This window comes from Daphnia magna, linkage group LG4, assembly GCF_020631705.1.
Source record: "Daphnia magna isolate NIES linkage group LG4, ASM2063170v1.1, whole genome shotgun sequence".
NCBI classification, from domain to species: domain Eukaryota; kingdom Metazoa; phylum Arthropoda; class Branchiopoda; order Diplostraca; family Daphniidae; genus Daphnia; species Daphnia magna.
Window position 1 is genome coordinate 4,040,339 of NC_059185.1, and position 19,045 is coordinate 4,059,383.

Below are 19,045 nucleotides of genomic sequence, written 5' to 3' on the forward strand. Positions count from 1 at the left end.
ATCCAGTATGCAGTAATATCATGGTAATATGCTAGTGCCGTTGGTGGAGTGAAAATAAGTCAATAACTAGTGACAGGGTGAAGCCTTGGCACAACAGGTAGTAATTAAACAGGGTTTAACAGCTAAATCTGTATAGATAAATTGGGTTATTGGGAAGTGAAAGTGACGATATGCTATTGCTATGCGAATTTCGTATTTTGAATCAGTGTATTTCTGCAACAACCGACTATTCAAATGCCCAATAACTGGAATGAGACTACAGCAGCGATATAATTTGAGCAAAACATAAAACTTGGCAGTTATATTTTTCGTCATCTAGCTAATGTAATAAAGGACTGAGATGTTTTGCACTGATAGGAAATTTGAAATGCAACTTGCATTTAAAGACCCTTGTTGTAGTAAACAACACTTGGAGCAGTTGGAGACTGGCGAATTTTTGCCTATGAAAGAGATTACACAATTCGTGCTTGTTAAATCCAAAAAAATAACCCAAGCAAAAATACCTGAAGCTCTGGTTCCAAACTGTCAACCGAAATAGAAGCTTTCTGAGGGAAAAGCGCGCAGCACATGGGAGTTGCGAATGTCAGTAATACACCACCTTATTATTCACCAATAACAGATGGTTTAGTTGACTTCTAAAATTTTCTGTCAAGTACATCACATACAAAGAGTAACTTGAATAGGTGCTGCAGACCAAGGAAATCGTTTCAAGAATCCTTTTCGGTCCAAATAATTCATCAGCAGAGGTGGCAAGACTGCATTTTTAAAAGCATGTTTTTTTTAAAATATTTATTCTAATTAGTTATTTTTTCTCCCTTTTTTTTATGTATGTTATTTTTTTCCTTAGGCATTTTATTATGTAATGTATTACCCATTCCCGGAGAGGCCATTCCGATACGGCTAAGGACGACCTGAGTTATACCCCATTTGGCAGCAATCGAAGATTCGCCGAGAACATTTCCATGCTCATCAGACACGGTGATTCCCTTCTGAATTTCACTGAAGCATGTCAAATTATGTAACAAACATTTTAAAAAGGAAGGAAAATATTTTCTTACTGCATTCGCATCAAGGGAATGTTGACACAGTTAGCAGCAGCGACTGCTGCAAAAGGTACCAGGCGACCAATAATAGGCGACATTGACTACATAGGGTTTTTCATCTCTCAATTGTTCATTTAAATGGAAGTAATAAGATGAAAACCTACCTTGGTCAAGCTGTTCAAACCAAGAGCAGTCACTAGAGCTCCACTTGTAGCAAGGGCATAAGATGTACCCAACTGTCTAAAAGGGAATTTTAAAAAGTTTAGCATCTTGATTGAGAGAAACTTTTTAAATATTACTGATTGGTGATTGGAGAATTTCCAGATCTATTAGTATAGTTTACAATAGCATTGAAGGACTGATTTATCCACTGCCAAAAAACAACAGCTGGAGTTGTTCTGTAGAAAGTCATCATGCAGCCAGTGATAAACATGTTGCAAGGAACCTGAGCACTCATTCTGCCAATAATTAACATTTTTTCCCCTGTATCAGGATGAAATGCAGAATCATAGACATGTTTGGCTTTCCATAGATCTCCAATTGTCAGTCCATTTAGTTGTCCATCTTTCCTGCACCAAAATAAATGTGAAAAAATATAGTTTAATTTTATTCACGATGTTAATAATTTTACCTGTATTTTACTACAATCTCTTTGGCCTTGTCCAGCTCTTTATCGGAACATAACAAGTTTAAAGGATTCGTCGTAGTAAAAAAGTGGTTGGCTCGCCCTTGATATGTAGTCTGATCCCATCTTGGCTCATCAATCTTTATTCGTTCCATATTGAAACAACGTGATTCTAAAAATATCGATGAATGACAATAGTAAAGGAAAATAAAATTCCGAGTAAAAACCACTTAAACATTATCCCTACCGCAAAATATCGGAGAAGAATAATAAACTTTTAGACAACAGCTGAACAGCAACCAGCTGATTCGATTGCAGCATTGCCAATAATTTCAATTTTTTTTACAACAAATATTTTCTCATGTCCAGACTCCAGACAGAGTAATAGAATACTGGTGTAGCCACGCTTACGGGCCCTCCCATTACCTTTTTGGCCTGAAAGAGTAACACTACGCGTGGTGGCAGCAGCCGGAATATGTACACTTGTCACACTCCCCCTCTACCACCCACGGGGTGATCTCTACTTTGAAAACCCCCCCAAAAAGCTGCAACAAGGCCTTATGGCAGAATCCAACGGCGTGGTTCTACCATCTACTCTTATACCATGCCAGAGTCCAGAAGAGCTGCAGACTAGGGATCGGCCCCGACCCTAATCGGGGGCGCATTTTGCCAATCGGGTTTTGAAATTTGGGGCTCAGGGCGGGGCACGGGGTGAAATTTTTGAAACCCGATCTCAATCGGGGTTGTATCGGGGTGTCTAATCTGGGATGCAACCCCGATTGTAATCAATCGATCGACGTAAAAACAATCGGGGCCGATCGCTACTCCAGACACAGATAAAGAGCTCTTTATCTGTGGTCCAGATGCAACTAGGGCTCGGCCCCGCGTCGATCGGTTAGGTCGTTTCGGTTTTCGGTGCGGTTCTATCGGGTTTGTGGGGCCTTTTTTCCTGCCCATGGGCATTTGGGTCAACTTTCGGGTAAAACCGGTGCAAGGGGAAGAAGCTAATCGGTTCCAAAAACCCGGTTTATTACTCCGGCACTGCTTTCTGATCCGATTACCCGACTTTTGCCCCGATTCTTACCCAGAAATTTATTTTAAGCTTAAAATTCGGGTATTTCATCGTATTTTTCATGGTGGTGTAATTTGGTGCCACGCATCCGCCATTTTTTCAAGATGGCGCCGGGTCTATCGGTTTCACCGGGTATGTGAATCGAACCGAACCGCTGGAAAACTAGCTACCCGGGTCGCAACTGATCGGCCATTTTTCGGGTAGGTCAGTGCGGTTTTTTGGGGTTCAGGTAGTCGTGGTCGAGCCCTAGATCCAACTGACAAACTCCAGTCTCGCAACTCCATCGGTCTCCGCTCTGATCTGTCTCAGTCCTCTGCTCTTTCTCAATCTTTATTCTCTGACACGTGACAACCTTATGTCCTCAGCATGTTCTGAGCTTCTGAATCTGAAATGGCTAGCCTACAGGCTATCAGCTACTTATTGCTCGCTTAAGAGTTAAAGCTTAAGAGGGTTGAGGTCGATACATAGTAAGCAAAGAACGCTGACAAACTTCTCGAAGTTCCAACCCAATGAAACGTGATTGCTTCAGACATTCCAAAACCGTTTATTGTAATATGGCAGGTAAACTGACGCAATGATTAAGAGAACTTTTCGAAGATATCTTGACGCTTTCATCATGTCTTTACTCCAAATGTGCTTAGCGACTCAGAAATCAAAACGTGGTGACATTGAATCAATTAAAAGCACGATTGAAATGCGGACAATGATTTTAATGTTATTGAAGTTAGGAAAAGACGTTTAGCATGAAATCGATTGTAGGATACATCCACACGAGACGAGAAAACCAAAACATAACAAAACATTGAATAAACGTGTGATTAGAAATAGTGAGAGCCCTCAGATTGCAACCAGAGTAAAAAAAATTGACGGGAAGTATTTTCCTGCTGTTTTCGAAATTCTGTGACTAGGGAATGTTGGATTGCATATTTCTTACGAGAGTTGTGGTTAAATTGATAATCAATAGCCATCTTTTTTCCCAAGGGATTTAGACTGTAGTAATGACGAAGCTGGTCGAAGGAACATCACTGGTTCCATCCGTAACTCAGAAAATAAATGGTAGATTTTTCAAATCGCAAGAGGAAAGATATAATAATAATGTTAAACAATGCTAATGTAAAACCATGAAATTTCGAAAACGCAAAATATCGTAATTCAACAGGAAAAATTACGCATTAACGTAATCAAATCGAAAACTTTTTTTCCAATTCCGTGTCTCTTATTGTTCCAACCAAGAAGATGGAGCGATGTTACCAGTTTTCATTTTAATATTGAATTGTTTTAGAGTTGCTTCTAACGCTGTTTGATTTCCCGAAAAATATGCAGAAACAGCGTTATGGAATAGTAGCAACTGTTTATGCATCACCTAAAGAAAGAAGAACAGTTAAAGTCATCATATATATATATATGTTTACATATAATTATATATGATTAAAAAAACTGAGATATAATCACCTTGACTCGATTCTCATTCAGGAACCGAAGTTTTACTGATACATCAGCTCGCAATTTTTCAAAATCGGCCTTATGTTCATCGTACGCTAGTTGTGCATCAGCTAGTGCATTCGTCTGACCTGATGCCGGTGACTGCAAAAGGATCTCCAAATCGGAACGATATGCATCGTATTCAATCCTGTGATAAGGATACCTTCAGAATACGAATTGTATACATACTAATTTCAGTTGAACCTTGCTGCTTCATAACGTTTAACCGTAAGTAGGGTATCTTCCATCGTTTTATTCACTAGCGTATTAACTGAAGAAACGAAGAAATCAAGGGCAGCCATTAGAATTTCTCCATGGCGACTCAAACTTCGTTGGGTTTCAGCATTGCAAAGGAATTCTGACTGCAGCTCAGGAGACTTTTGGGCCAAATCAGCAAAAGCCTCTCCCAATCCTTGCTGTTTATGAAAGTAAACTGTCAGGTAAGGACAGGTGCATGTACAAGGTTACTGATGTAACTACCTGAGTACTGACTACATGATGAAAATGAGAAGACAGTGCTCTTGACAACCTTAGAATGTTAAGGTATTTACGTTGAACATCACGAAGCAGATCTATTTGGGATTCAAGTTCTGTGTCCACAGTTCTTGAAGATTTCCCTAGTTTTTCTGAAATGATTTGTTTGGTGCACTTGTAAGTTGAAATGCTCCAATTTTTAAGATGTTCAATTTTTGCTACTGTGGCTGATCTGACTTCACTACTGTTGTTTATATTCAAACCAGGAAGTGATTGTTCACCCCTAGCTAACAAAGACTCTGGGGAACTCTGAATGGTTCCCACATTATTATTCTGTGGCAAGGGCATGCTGACACTTCTGGAAAATATGCTTGGTGCCTGATGAGTTTCTGCTACCATTACAGGTAGCTGTGCCACACCAGTGTACGACTCTTGATTTTCCAGCAAAGAAGTGTGACAATCCGGCTTTTGTAATTGGCTTTCCGTCGATTGAGACGATTCTCCGTTGAAGACTGTTGCTTGCTGCGGCAGTGGATATGCGACTTGATGAGACATTGCAAGATTAGACACTGAACAAAAGATTTGACGAGAAATTCTATGAAGTCCAGTGAGATAATGGCCGTTTAAGGTTTAACTATCTGCTGTAACAACTCAGCGGACATGCAGCACAACTAAAGGTTGGCACTTCGTGACAGAATGACAGCAACCAACGTCATGTAAAAGCACCGCCCTATTGACATTTACGAGTAATATATATTTATATGAATATCTTTCCAATTTGCTAATAATATTTATTATTTATTTTTTTTAACCATAAAAATGTATTTATAAATTAATTTTTTCATGTTTTTATTTTTAAATTCTAAGTTTGGAGAGTGTGCTTTAATTCACGTCAGGTCCCTAAGGTAGAAAGGCAAGCCTAAGTTTCGTACTTTTCTTTCCCAGTCTTAGTCTGGTTCCTCGTTACGTACCTGTGCTAGTGATTACCGCTCACTTGAAAGCTATCACTGTTGGTCTAGGGGAAAACGTTATCAACGGCCTTAAAAGAAAGCTGTTGGCCATGAGCTTGGACAGTTTTGCAGGACAACTTGCTGGCGCAGATCCGCAGCTACAGCAGTTTCTTCAGATCGAAACCCAGAAACAAAGATTTCAAGTAAGTAGCGAACAGCCGATTGGACAATCCCCAATCCCCTACATATTGCTATCATAAAAATGACGTTTATTTTTACTAGGGTCTAGTTCACGGCTTGACTGACCAGTGCTGGGATATTTGTATGGAAAAACCCAGCTCCAGACTAGATTCCAAGACAGAGCATTGCATTTCCAACTGTGTTGATCGATTTATCGATACATCAAATTTTGTGGTGAACCGATTGGAGAAAACTCAGCAATTTGCATCTTCATCAGAACTGGATGACTAAGAATTTTTTTTACCTGATTTATTTAGTAATTGTAGTGGATTTACCATAGATAATGTTTTCTAAATTACGTAGTTTTGCTGTGAGGCACCATCGGAAGTTTTTCATAGTTGGGGCCTTAATAGGTGGGGGGGTTCTTTTGAAAAGATTTGCTGAGAAAAAACTAATTGAATGGCAAGAGACAGAGATGAATCAGCTTTTAGAACGATCAAGAAAACAACAGCACTTTGAAAGTACTGAAAAAACTTGCAACATGACTATAACATCTGTTCTACCCCAGATCCAACTAGCAATTGGCCGATCTTTAGACTCTGATAGTATAACCCTCCTATTGAAGCAGAAAGCTCCAAATAAAAAAGAGCTATGGGAACAATTAAAAATAATTGCATTCAGCCGCGTTATGTCCTACATTTATGGCAATGCCATATTAGCTATCCTTTTAAGAGCACAAGTAAATATACTTGGAGCATATCTTTATTTGGCCAACCAAAATCCGTCGAATCCTGATTTAGAGCTTAGCCCAGAAGCACAAAGCCAGTTTCTTTCTTCATCTAATTATTGGCTATCAACTGGAGTTGAACGATTTTGTTTGGTAAAAAATGTATGCATGTATAAAAAAAAAAATTTTCTAATCTTTCAAAAATTGTTAGATGGTGGAGAAAGTTGTGTCCTCCCAAGTTAGCAATTTATCCCTAAAACAGCGTCTCACATTAGTTGACCTGGAGCAAATCTTTCAAGAAATTCGCGTGGCATTAGAAGATGAACTATCTCGTCAATCCAATGACTTTTTAGCGAATGTAATGCTTCCCCCCCAGTCTTCTTCCGAGGTAGTAGGAGTCCCGTTATCATTTGATAGACCTCTAGGATATCCTTACTAATTACAAATTATTTTTAGGAGGAAAGTACTACATCTCCCACTTTAACGAAAATGATGACCGAGACTCGGGAGATACTACAGAGTGTTGAAGTTACCCATCTACTCTCGACGTGTGTTAATATTGGTGTTGGTTGTGTTCTTGACAAGTTTTCCGAAATTGTAAGCGTTTTATCCGCGGACAAAAGTAAGTCTCGGTCGCCGGATAGTGAGGATTTCCATCACCCAAATCATGTTTCTGTTTATGTGGCCAAACTTATACCTGCCCTCAATAACTTCATATTTCAGGATGTTTGGCTCACCCAACTTCTGGCGATTGAGCCTCTCCGTATGTTTGGTGCGAACATTTACGAGTCATTCAGCACCTTATAAGTTGGCCTCAAAATTGTGATCCTTTACAATCGGCATGGAAATACAATAGTTTTTCTTTTCTTCCCCTATTTGGATAGAATCAGCCGTTTTTTCATAACAGGTGTTTCAGATCTCCCGAAGGCGCTTTTGTCTAGGTGACAACTGGCCGCATTTGGTATGATTTTCCATTCGTGTCACTGGTAACCTGGCAAGGGATTAGAATTATAAGGACATCGTTCATTTGCCATCAGCTTCTGTACTCCATTTTATATCAGGTGTTACGGTCAGTCATACTTGCCGGTCGATTATTTCCTGGGCGATATTACTCTACTGCCGATAATCGCAAAAAAAAAAAATCATCAGTAACTAAATTTTTTCGGAAAATATTTTATTTTCGATTAATTTTTACCTGCCAATTACGGCAGGTCTGCTTTCTCCTTTCTGTGATGTTTTACGTTTTTGCGGTTTTTTATGTACAGTATCCTGCAAAAAAAAAGAGAACATCGATTGTTTTAAAAGCCGTCTGTGGGCAGAAAATATTAATTGTTTTCTTTTTTAAATAAAGGTCTTCCCACTTTCGTCAAAATCGGCCAAAAACGACATCTCTTGAAATTCCTACAAAATCACACGGCATAATCGAAATTGAACGCTGATTTCGATTTCGTCATTGGTTTTCTCTTTAAACTAGCCGTTTTAAAAATTAACGAAAACAGTGCTATTAGCACACCAACTTCATTTATGTTTTTTAACGTTTAAATCAAAAACTTCAAGACCAACAGAAAAATAAACCTGATTTCCGTAATTTTCATTCAATTCTGAATCGAAATCATGTATTTTAAGCAAAATTTGCAATTTGGTCAAAAATGAAAAAGTGGGAAGGGTATAGCCTTCCCAATTTTGTCAAAATCAGCCAAAAACGACACCCATTGAAATTCCCCAAAAATCACACAGCATAATCGAAACTTAACGCTGATTTCTATTTCGTCATTGGTTTTCTCTTTAAACTAGCCGTTTTTAAAATTAACGAAAACAGTGCTGTTAGCGCACCAACTTCATTTATGTTTTTTACGTTTAAATCAAAAACTTTAAGACCAACAGAAAAATAGACCTGATTTCCGTAATTTGCATTCAATTCTGAATCGAAATCATGTATTTTAAGCAAAATTTGCAATTTGGTCAAAAATGCAAAAGTGGGAAGGGTATAGCCTTCCCAATTTTGTCAAAATCAGCCAAAAACGACCCCTCTTGAAATTCCCCAAAAATCACACGGCATAATCGAAATTAAACGCTGATTTCTATTTCGTCTTTGGTTTTCTCTTTAAACTAGCCGTTTTTAAAATTAACGAAAAAAGTGCTGTTAGCGCACAAACTTCATTTATGTTTTTTACGTTTAAAACAAAAACTTTAAGACCAACAGAAAAATAAACCTGATTTCCGTAATTTTCATTCAATTCTGAATCGAAATCATGTATTTTAATCAAAACTTGCAATTTGGTCAAAAATGAAAAAGTGGGAAGGGTATATCCTTCCCAATTTTGTCAAAATCAGCCAAAAACGACACCTATTGAAATTCCCCAAAAATCACACGGCATAATCGAAACTTAACGCTGATTTCTATTTCGTCATTGGTTTTCTCTTTAAACTAGCCGTTTTTTAAATTAACGAAAACAGTGCTGTTAGCGCACCAACTTCATTTATGTTTTTTACGTTTAAATCAAAAACTTTAAGACCAACAGAAAAATAAACCTGATTTCCGTAATTTTCATTCAATTCTGAATCGAAATCATGTATTTTAAGCAAAATTTGCAATTTGGTCAAAAATGCAAAAGTGGGAAGGGTATATCCTTCCCAATTTTGTCAAAATCAGCCAAAAACGACACCTATTGAAATTCCCCAAAAATCACACGGCATAATCGAAACTAAACGCTGATTTCTATTTCGTCATTTGTTTTCTCTTTAAACTAGCCGTTTTTAAAATTAACGAAAACAGTGCTGTTAGCGCACCAACTTCATTTATGTTTTTTACGTTTAAATCAAAAACTTTAAGACCAACAGAAAAATAAACCAGATTTCCGTAATTTTCATTCAATTCTGAATCGAAATCATGTATTTTAAGCAAAATTTGCAATTTGGTCAAAAATGAAAAAGTGGGAAGGGTATAGCCTTCCCAATTTTGAAAAATCAGCCAAAAACGACACCTCTTGAAATTCCCCAAAAATCACACGGCATAATCGAAATTAAACGCTGATTTCTATTTCGTCATTGGTTTTCTCTTTAAACTAGCCGTTTTAAAATTAAACGAAAACAATGCTGTTAGCGCACCAACTTAATTTATGGCTTTTAACGTTTAAATCAAAAACTTCAAGACCAACAGAAAAATAGACCTGATTTCCGTAATTTGCATTCAATTCTGAATCGAAATCATGTATTTTAAGCAAAATTTGCAATTTGGTCAAAAATGAAAAAGTGGGAAGGGTATATCCTTCCCAATTTTGTCAAAATCAGCCAAAAACGACACCTCTTGAAATTCCCCAAAAATCACACGGCATAATCGAAATTAAACGCTGATTTCTATTTCGTCATTGGTTTTCTCTTTAAACTAGCCGTTTTTAAAATTAACGAAAACAGTGCTGTTAGCGCACCAACTTCATTTATGTTTTTTACGTTTAAATCAAAAACTTTAAGACCAACAGAAAAATAGACCTGATTTCCGTAATTTGCATTCAATTCTGAATCGAAATCATGTATTTTAAGCAAAATTTGCAATTTGGTCAAAAATGAAAAAGTGGGAAGGGTATAGCCTTCCCAATTTTGTCAAAATCAGCCAAATTCGACCCCTCTTGAAATTCCCCAAAAATCATACGGCATAATCGAAATTAAACGCTGATTTCTATTTCGTCATTGGTTTTCTCTTTAAACTAGCCGTTTTTTAAATTAATGAAAACAGTGCTGTTAGCGCACCAACTTCATTTATGTTTTTTACGTTTAAATCAAAAACTTTAAGACCAACAGAAAAATAAACCTGATTTCCGTAATTTTCATTCAATTCTGAATCGAAATCATGTATTTTAAGCAAAATTTGCAATTTGTTCAAAAATGAAAAAGTGGGAAGGGTATATCCTTCCCAATTTTGTCAAAATCAGCCAAAAACGACACCTATTGAAATTCCCCCAAAATCACACGGCATAATCGAAACTTAACGCTGATTTCTATTTCGTCATTGGTTTTCTCTTTAAACTAGCCGTTTTTTAAATAAACGAAAACAGTGCTGTTAGCGCACCAACTTCATTTATGTTTTTTACGTTTAAATCAAAAACTTTAAGACCAACAGAAAAATAAACCTGATTTCCGTAATTTTTATTCAATTCTGAATCGAAATCATGTATTTTAAGCAAAATTTGCAATTTGGTCAAAAATGAAAAAGTGGGAAGGGTATATCCTTCCCAATTTTGTCAAAATCAGCCAAAAACGACACCTATTGAAATTCCCCAAAAATCACACGGCATAATCGAAACTTAACGCTGATTTCTATTTCGTCATTGGTTTTCTCTTTAAACTAGCCGTTTTTAAAATTAACGAAAACAGTGCTGTTAGCGCACCAACTTCATTTATGTTTTTTACGTTTAAAACAAAAACTTTAAGACCAACAGAAAAATAAACCTGATTTCCGTAATTTTCATTCAATTCTGAATCGAAATCATGTATTTTAAGCAAAACTTGCAATTTGGTCAAAAATGAAAAAGTGGGAAGGGTATAGCCTTCCCAATTTTGTCAAAATCAGCCAAAAACGACACCTCTTGAAATTCCCCAAAAATCACACGGCATAATCGAAATTAAACGCTGATTTCTATTTCGTCATTGGTTTTCTCTTTAAACTAGCCGTTTTTTAAATTAACGAAAACAGTGCTGTTAGCGCACCAACTTCATTTATGTTTTTTACGTTTAAATCAAAAACTTTAAGACCAACAGAAAAATAAACCTGATTTCCGTAATTTTCATTCAATTCTGAATCGAAATCATGTATTTTAAGCAAAATTTGCAATTTGGTCAAAAATGAAAAAGTGGGAAGGGTATAGCCTTCCCAATTTTGAAAAAACAGCCAAAAACGACACCTCTTGAAATTCCCCAAAAATCACACGGCAATCGAAATTAAACGCAGATTTTGATTTCGTTATTGGTTTTCTCGTTAAACTAGCCGTTTTAAAATTCAACGAAAACAATGCTGTTAGCGCACCAACTTAATTTATGGCTTTTAACGTTTAAATCAAAAACTTCAAGACCAACAGAAAAATAGACCTGATTTCCGTAATTTGCATTCAATTCTGAATCGAAATCATGTATTTTAAGCAAAATTTGCAATTTGGTCAAAAATGAAAAAGTTGGGAGGGTTTCATCCTGCGTTTCAGGGACAACAAAAATTGTCACAACCCGAGATCTACTGCATGGCCCTCGGGGACCCTTTGCCTCGCTCACGACACTGCACAAAGCCTTTTACCTTATTGGCAACTTAGCGAACATCGTGAGTCGTTTATTTATACTACGCATTCGTCTTCGCTGAATACCAAGTTTCACAAAATCCTCCAGTGAACAATAATTTTTCCGGCTTTTCTATTTATTTACTTATTTAGTGAGAGTCACATCCGTTAGATGGTGTGTTTTCCTAAAATTGAAACAAGTTTTTAAGACTGGAAGCCTGGAAGGCTCTAAATAACATGAAAGAAGATGGAAAAATTGTTAAAAATAATCTTATCCGAAATTTCTGACCAGAATAAAAATAATTCTGTCAGTAAACTATTGGACGAGGACTTTGTACGATGTCTTTCGAAAGAAGAGTTTGTTTCTATCATTCACTATTGTTTGCATCTTGTTGCCTCACCTAAAGAACATAGTGAGTTGAGGAAAGAAACAGCAATTGAAATCTTGTCCATATTAAATGCATTCAGAAGGAATGAATTTAAAGAAATTTCACCTCAAGTTGTCAGTGAACTTATCTCATCAAATTTAAGTGAACCTGTTGATTTTGATATCCTTGCAACAGTCCAAGAGCTCTTGACTGTTGGTTTCCTTGAAGATGTTGTTTCTACAGAATTTTCCGACAGTGTGTTAAAAATTCTACAAAAATTGCGTGGCAAACATAGCTTACCAGTTTTGGTGGACGTGGCAAATGTCATCCTATGCAATTCCAAATGTCTGCCTCCGCAACAACTGCGCCAACAATTCTGCATTGAAATAATTAATCTAATATCTTCTCTTAGCATTCCTGCCAGCCAATATATTAATTTTATGCAAGATGTCATGCTTGTATCGAAAATGGTCCAGAAGATATGGCTAAATTCCCCTCATGATGTTGGACTATCATCTTTGGCAATCATCTACACATTAATTGCTGAAAGCAGTAATAATGATCAGTTTATAACAACATATTTTATTTACGTGATGGAGTTATTTAAATTATTTTGCAGGTAATGTTAGCCCTCCAAGTCAGTCTTTAGCGGCATTCTTGAATGTCACACCTAAAAGTCAGATAGAGATAGCCCTTGAAAAACTACTTATGCTACCAGGGTCATCCGGTAAAGACAAGCATGTAATTAGACTTGCTACTGTCCTATGTGATTGGCTAATCCAATGGCCCAAAGCAACTAGGATATCTTGTTGGGTTTTATCATTATTCAAGATGCTTACACTAGATGGTAGATCTGCAATTGTAGCTGAAGTGATCTCTCTTAAAGCTCCTAAGGTATGTACATTTATTAGTTTGGGAATTGTAAATGCAACAGTCAATGTAAAATTATTTACAGCTTATGGAACAGTCAGTCATTCCTATTATCAGAGCCTCTACTGCCCCGGTCTTGCCATACATGCTGTGTGCTTTTCGAGATCAACCACAGGAAAAAGTTGATTTTATGCTGAAGCCGGCCATCAGACTTGTTAATCTTTTGAAGACTCAGATTTCCAATGATAATGAAACACAACACCTAAGAAATGAATTGATGGAAGTTCTTCATATAATGAGCGAAAAACTGTCTTATACGGATGATCAGTTACGTCACTCGCTCCTACAAACAATATCTGTAAATTTACTTTTTCTTCTCGTGCATTCTGTTTTAGTAATATTTTTGTACTTTGTAATTAAAAGGAATATCCCCGACCCAGTCCTCAACGTATACTGTCCAAGCTTGACTCTGTGCCGGCCTTGTTTGATCCTCGGTTTCCTAAGGATTGCAAGAAATTGGCTATACCGAATGGTAACTGGTTGGAATCTAGAACAGTTACTGGAAAAATTGGATTGATCAATTTAGGGAATACCTGTTACATTAATTCGATTCTGCAAGCTCTTTACATGAATTCTGAGTATGGTAGGAAATTTTAAGTTGAGGCTTCACAGTCATGCATTGTTGAAATTTGTTTAGTTTCACGCGAGCTGTACTTGGTTCAACCACCACTAATCACCAGTATGTCCTTACCCAGCTACAGCGGGTCCTAGTATTTTTACGGTACAGTTTCCGGGCAGCATACTCTCCTGCAGCATTCATCAAAGCTTCTCGCCCTCCTTGGTTCGAAGCCGGTAGACAACAGGACTGTTCCGAATTTTTGAGGTATTTCTCTATTTGTCATCGTTAATCCACTTTTAACTAATGGAGATGATGGCTGATTATACCAGGTATCTGATGGACAGCTTGTATGAACAAGAGAAAGCCGACCGATGTGTCCTACAGTGTGGTCACCGTTGGAAAGTTGGCGTTAGTAAAGAAACTATGAACGAAGCTGAACAAGTTGCGGAACCAGGAATCGAAGAAAAATCCGTAGAAGCGAATAATGAACTTCAGCGATGGATCACAGAAGAAGACTTGACTGTTGGACTTGCACAACCTGAGGAAAATCTGTCAGTGGGAAAAAATGTACAAGTACCTGACAGCCTCTCTAACGCCCATTCCGATTCCACGGATAGTGGCATCCAGTCTGTGGGCGACGGACTTGATGAAAAAGTTAAGTCATGCTCAAACTCGGAGAACCGGTCGATGGATAAAAAGGAACAACTAAGCCTCATACATAAGATATTTGGTGGGCAGATGACTACCACCTATCGATGCCTTGCATGTGGTACTGAATCGCATCATCAGGACTTTTTCACGGATCTTCACTTGGCTTTTCCTGATCCTGTTGCATCCGTGGCAAGCAGAACGACCATTGAATCGCCTCTTCAAGATAATGAAGAGCTAAGTCTTGATTCATTGTTGAAGTTTTATTTTACCGCAGAAAAACTTCAAGGCGAAAACCGCTACCACGTTAGTCAACCTTAGTTTGCAATTTAAAACGTTTGTTCATCGATGTTGTTTGATATTTAGTGTGATAACTGCGCCAAGCTGGTTCAAGAGGCGGAGAGAGTACTTCGTGTAACAGAAGCTCCGCAGCATCTGCTTTTAACTTTACTGCGATTCCATTACGATAAATTGCTTCAAAGGCGAGGGAAGATCACTCGTCAAGTTAGTTACCCTCAACGGCTGGATCTTCCTATTGATGGTGGAGGTACCATAAGTTATGTGCTTTACTCTGTCGTCATCCATTCTGGTGTGACACTGGATGGAGGTCATTACTATACGTTGGCGCGTAGCAGTGATCTGGGTCCGGAAGATGTTCTTGGGAAGGGAGATAAGTTGGCACCCTGGTTCATGTTCAATGACAGCCAAGTGTCGCGAACTGATTTCAATTCGTTGATCAACTTGTCACGTAGATATCCAACAGATACACCTTACCTCTTGTGGTACCGACGCGTGATGGATGACCAAGTAGGGAGTGCCTTGGGTATAGGCAAAACAACACCAGCTGTGCCACTGATACTGCCCTCCGACCTGAAGCATATGGTGGACGAAGACAACGCTAAGTTTATCCAAGAACGATTGCGATCAGCGAGTCGTCCAGCTCCTAGCATTTGGGCGAAACCAAAAAAGGATGATGATCAGGACAATCACCGGCGAGATCCTTTCCAAGATAATAATGGTTCACGTTTCATATTTTGAGGTGTTCATTAAGCGCTTCCGGAGTCGTTCACCTAAAATTGTATCGTAAAAAGTTATTTTGTATTTCGATCAAATGGAAGTTACTTTAAATGCGCAATCGCACCGTGGCTTTATAGTTAGTCGGCGGTGCACTTTCCCTGGCCTCTCACTCACTTGTACATGGCCTAATCCATTACATATCATTTGTAGTAAAAGTAGGCCACGGTTGTATGGAGTCATGTAGAACAAGCTGGCGAAATCTGTGCCTTCTAAGTAAGCACGACTACTGGCTGTCAAAACAACAGCGCAGAGGATGAAATAAACTGTCTTTTATTGTTTCTCTTGCTTTTAACCTTAAAAGTTGTCACGTTGCAATTTAGGACAATGAAACGTAAAAAAAAAAAAAAAATACCAGTGATCTTCTGAAAAGCAAAATTTATGAATGACGGGTCGGAAAAATAATCGTGTTCAAGAGTTGCTTCGAAATTTAAGAATTAACCGACTTCCTTTTAGTCTTAGTTTTATCTGACTTTTCTTTTGGTTGCACTGACTGCAAAATCTTGAGAATAGCTTCTTCTTGATCAAATTCATCGCCGGAGCTAGCATCACATTTCAACGACTTCTCCTTATTTGATCTTAACTTGGCTCTTTTCTTCGGTTGCTCAAATTTTACTTCTTTCTCCGACAAAGAAGCATTCGATATTTTTTCTGGCGAAGCGTTCTTTACGAGCTTTTTGGATGATCCGTTAGCTTTTGGAGTTCGTGGTGGTGATGAAACACTTTCTGTTTTTTCAACTGATGGAGTTTGCTTGATTTCTGATGCCAGAGCTTTTAGACTCTTCTTTGACAATGACGATTCTTTCAGGTTCTTCATTGGGGAGGCAGTTTCAGGACCCTGAACTTGTACAGATTTTGGCATTGAGTCCAACTTTTTTTCTAGTGCTTTTAACTTCTTCGCCGACTCAGCCAATTTTGCTGATTTAGCCGAAGGAGTTTGTTTCTTTTTTAATACAGGAGTAGACTGTGGTGAGGTAATAGGAAGACTAAGTCCTAACAGCTCTTGGATGATGGATTCATTGTCTTCTTCTTCACCCTCCTGTTCAAGTGCAATACCCTTCTTTTTTAAAGATTTGCTGGGGGTCGCCGTACCATTCACTTTTTTCGAGTCCTTCGACTTCTTAAGAGAAGCCGGTTGATTCACAGATTTTTCTGGTGTTTTCATCTCTGTTAATTTTGAACCTCCTTCGTTTTTCTTTTCCAGACGCGATTTTGATTTTTTCTCTGATGAAGGTGTTTTGAAGGAAATCTTTGTTTCTTCGTCAGAATCGATCTTCATTTCGAATTCAACTTCTAATTTTTGCTGTGACTTAATTTTTTCTGGCGACTTTGGCTGTTCTTCGATTCCTTCTAAAATCCTTTTTCCTGTCTTCTTTTTCAAACTGCTTTTGGTTTGTTGAAGTTCTTTCATTATTGGGTCTGCCAATTCTTCAGAACCCAGCACCACATTAGATTCGACTAATTCTGCATCTATGGAAGTTTCAGTGTGTATGCTGATTTGTGCTTTCTTCTGTGGGCAAAACGGTGTTGATGACTGTTCCAGTTTTTTTGAAAACTTCTCAAATAAATTGGTTGCTAAACTTTCTACTGGAGCAGTATCTTCGATTTCAGATTCAATGCCTTTACCTCCAAATAGTTTAGCTTTTTTCTTTTTAGGAGTTTCCTTCATTACTGAATCTTCAGAAATTTTACGTTTTCTTTTCTTGTCTTGTTCATTAAATTCATCCATAATTTTGCAAGTCTCATTTTGTGTTGGAACAGTATTTAGCTTTGATGTAAGTGAAAGCTTTGCTTCATTTTTCCGCTGAGACAGTGATAGTTTAGATCTCTTCTGTTCCATACTTTCTTCTGGGCTTAGAGCTATATTTGTAGATTCCTCACTTGCAAACTCAACTCCACTATCACTGCTTGTTCTTTGCCTTGATTCAGTACTTGGTTCAGCCTGAGGTCTGTAAAATATAATAATGCTTTAAATAAGTTTTAGCAACATTTTAAAGCAACACTTACATTAATTCAACAATTTTTCCTTCTATGTAAGGAACAATGCTATATAGATCAACTTTTGTGATGCTAAACTTGACCTTGTCTAGCAATTTTGCAGGTTTTCCCAACCAATTTTCAGATGCTACGTTAAACGGTTTTGGAAGACTAATGTTAAAAAGACCATGGACAAGACAACCAATATGATCAACACTTATCCTGTTCACTATCCCTAATGCAAGATATAACTGTTATTTTAATGTTGAAAAATTTCAGAATGTTTTATTTTACCAACGAGCTCCTGGTTAACTTCTGGATTAAAAATGTAGAAATTTCCTACTACATCAACATGAATGTCACTCAAATTGAAGAGCGTTTGGGCTTTAGATTCTCGAATAGCGAGGTTTCCGTAGCCAGCCAAAATTCCACCAAGGCTGTGTAAATAAACCAAATATTGATTAGTCCGTAATATGGGAATATCGAACACGTGCTTAAATGATTACTCTGGTTCGTAGCGAATCAATCTGCAATCTATAACAGATGCTACACTTTTGCCTAGATCACTCAAGTAATATGGAGGAATACAAAGATGCAATTTTTCATGAACAACTTTTACTGCTGATGATGAATTACACGAAATTTCTTTCCAAAAATCTTTTCTCAGAGAATTTGAAGCACTACCGAGCGCCATTTTAACTGCACCAAGTAGTTGTTGTCAAGTTTACATTAAACTGATCTAGCGGGAAAATTGCAATGTAGATTTTTTAAAGAAGGTACTGCGTCTGCATATCCTGGCATGTCTAGAATCTTAGCAAGCAGGATGTAGCATCCAATCCAGCCATAGGTGCCATTAAAACTTAATTAATATTAAGCACGACTAAAAATGCACAACTAAGCAAGGTAGTGAAAAAGCAGTGTTAGTATAATTTAAGCAGGATAAATCTGGAGCGAGATAGATAGAATATAGCGAGATAGATAGAATATAGCGAGATAGATAGAATATATCTATTCTATAACTCTGTCTGGAGAATTGAATTTAATAAATTTTCTCCGCTCTGAATATTAAAAGGCATTATAAATATATAAGGGCATATAATATATAAGCACACTTATATATTTGATAAAGTACGGAGCAACCAAATAAAGTCAGGTTTTCGACCTCGTGTGGTCGAATACCTGGTTTGGTGGTCGATAATTATTATATTTATCAGGTCACATACGGATCATGACGCTGTTAGCAATTAGCCAAACGTTTGGTTTTGCTTTTCTTCGGAAAGACGGTGCATTCACCTATTTGACATATTCTCCAGGTGATAAACTTTTCCCTATAAATAAGAACTAGACGATCACTGATGACATTAGCTGTGTCCTGTTCTCAGATTGAGCACTTGCATACAAATATATCTCTCACCCAAAATGCAAAAGATCATCTTCTTGCTGCTTTCATGTAAGTTTTAAGGTTTAAAAGCATTTTCACGATGAGGTGTTTTACCTTGCTGTTTGATTTAATTGTTATTTGATTATGAATATTGATACCTCTTTTTCCATAGTCGCAATTGCGTTTTCTCTGTCGAATCCTGTTGCGGAGCGTGCACAGATTCTTAACGTAGGAGATGTGATCGCTTTGTTTGATGCAGACGAGCCAGATCAGCCAGCAGTTTTGTTTGTGCAA

General features: G+C 37.5%; 6 protein-coding genes across 7 annotated transcripts; 3 read left to right on the forward strand and 3 right to left on the reverse strand.

Moving 5' to 3' along the window:
- Window positions 1–188: 188 nt before the first annotated feature.
- Window positions 189–2,074, reverse strand: LOC116921984 (sideroflexin-1). The gene is made up of 9 exons (XM_032928345.2): window positions 1,916–2,074; window positions 1,675–1,840; window positions 1,343–1,612; window positions 1,208–1,283; window positions 1,059–1,144; window positions 872–999; window positions 666–755; window positions 504–598; window positions 189–440 (listed from the first exon to the last, which is right to left on the reverse strand). The coding sequence occupies exons 2-9, from the start codon at window positions 1,821–1,823 to the stop codon at window positions 381–383; spliced, it is 954 nt and encodes a 317-aa protein (XP_032784236.2). The 5' UTR covers window positions 1,824–1,840; window positions 1,916–2,074; the 3' UTR covers window positions 189–380.
- Window positions 2,075–3,264: 1,190 nt separating this feature from the next.
- On the reverse strand, window positions 3,265–5,408 carry LOC116922004 (arfaptin-2). The gene is made up of 4 exons (XM_032928379.2): window positions 4,703–5,408; window positions 4,427–4,638; window positions 4,193–4,370; window positions 3,265–4,103 (listed from the first exon to the last, which is right to left on the reverse strand). Exons 1-4 carry the CDS (start codon window positions 5,249–5,251, stop codon window positions 3,957–3,959), a joined length of 1,086 nt encoding a protein of 361 aa, XP_032784270.2. The 5' UTR covers window positions 5,252–5,408; the 3' UTR covers window positions 3,265–3,956.
- A 182-nt stretch (window positions 5,409–5,590) lies between these two features.
- Window positions 5,591–6,181, forward strand: LOC123471232 (mitochondrial import inner membrane translocase subunit Tim8 A-like). The gene is made up of 2 exons (XM_045172269.1): window positions 5,591–5,849; window positions 5,929–6,181. Exons 1-2 carry the CDS (start codon window positions 5,757–5,759, stop codon window positions 6,115–6,117), a joined length of 282 nt encoding a protein of 93 aa, XP_045028204.1. The 5' UTR covers window positions 5,591–5,756; the 3' UTR covers window positions 6,118–6,181.
- LOC116922005 (peroxisomal biogenesis factor 3) lies at window positions 6,170–7,428 on the forward strand. Of its 2 annotated transcripts, XM_032928381.2 has the most exons (4): window positions 6,170–6,706; window positions 6,765–6,941; window positions 7,010–7,175; window positions 7,277–7,428. In XM_032928381.2, the coding sequence occupies exons 1-4, from the start codon at window positions 6,170–6,172 to the stop codon at window positions 7,306–7,308; spliced, it is 912 nt and encodes a 303-aa protein (XP_032784272.2). In that variant the 3' UTR covers window positions 7,309–7,428. The 2 variants fall into 2 exon arrangements, with proteins under 2 accessions (XP_032784272.2, XP_032784271.2); XM_032928380.2 differs by having other exon boundaries at window positions 7,010–7,428.
- Window positions 7,429–11,882: 4,454 nt separating this feature from the next.
- Window positions 11,883–15,674, forward strand: LOC116921990 (ubiquitin carboxyl-terminal hydrolase 35). The gene is made up of 7 exons (XM_032928362.2): window positions 11,883–12,734; window positions 12,802–13,076; window positions 13,138–13,410; window positions 13,476–13,690; window positions 13,750–13,935; window positions 14,001–14,625; window positions 14,686–15,674. Exons 1-7 carry the CDS (start codon window positions 12,062–12,064, stop codon window positions 15,355–15,357), a joined length of 2,919 nt encoding a protein of 972 aa, XP_032784253.2. The 5' UTR covers window positions 11,883–12,061; the 3' UTR covers window positions 15,358–15,674.
- LOC116921998 (myb-like protein V) lies at window positions 15,651–18,138 on the reverse strand. The gene is made up of 4 exons (XM_032928372.2): window positions 17,877–18,138; window positions 17,665–17,807; window positions 17,401–17,605; window positions 15,651–17,342 (listed from the first exon to the last, which is right to left on the reverse strand). Exons 1-4 carry the CDS (start codon window positions 18,062–18,064, stop codon window positions 15,824–15,826), a joined length of 2,055 nt encoding a protein of 684 aa, XP_032784263.1. The 5' UTR covers window positions 18,065–18,138; the 3' UTR covers window positions 15,651–15,823.
- Between the last annotated feature and the right edge of the window lie 907 nt (window positions 18,139–19,045).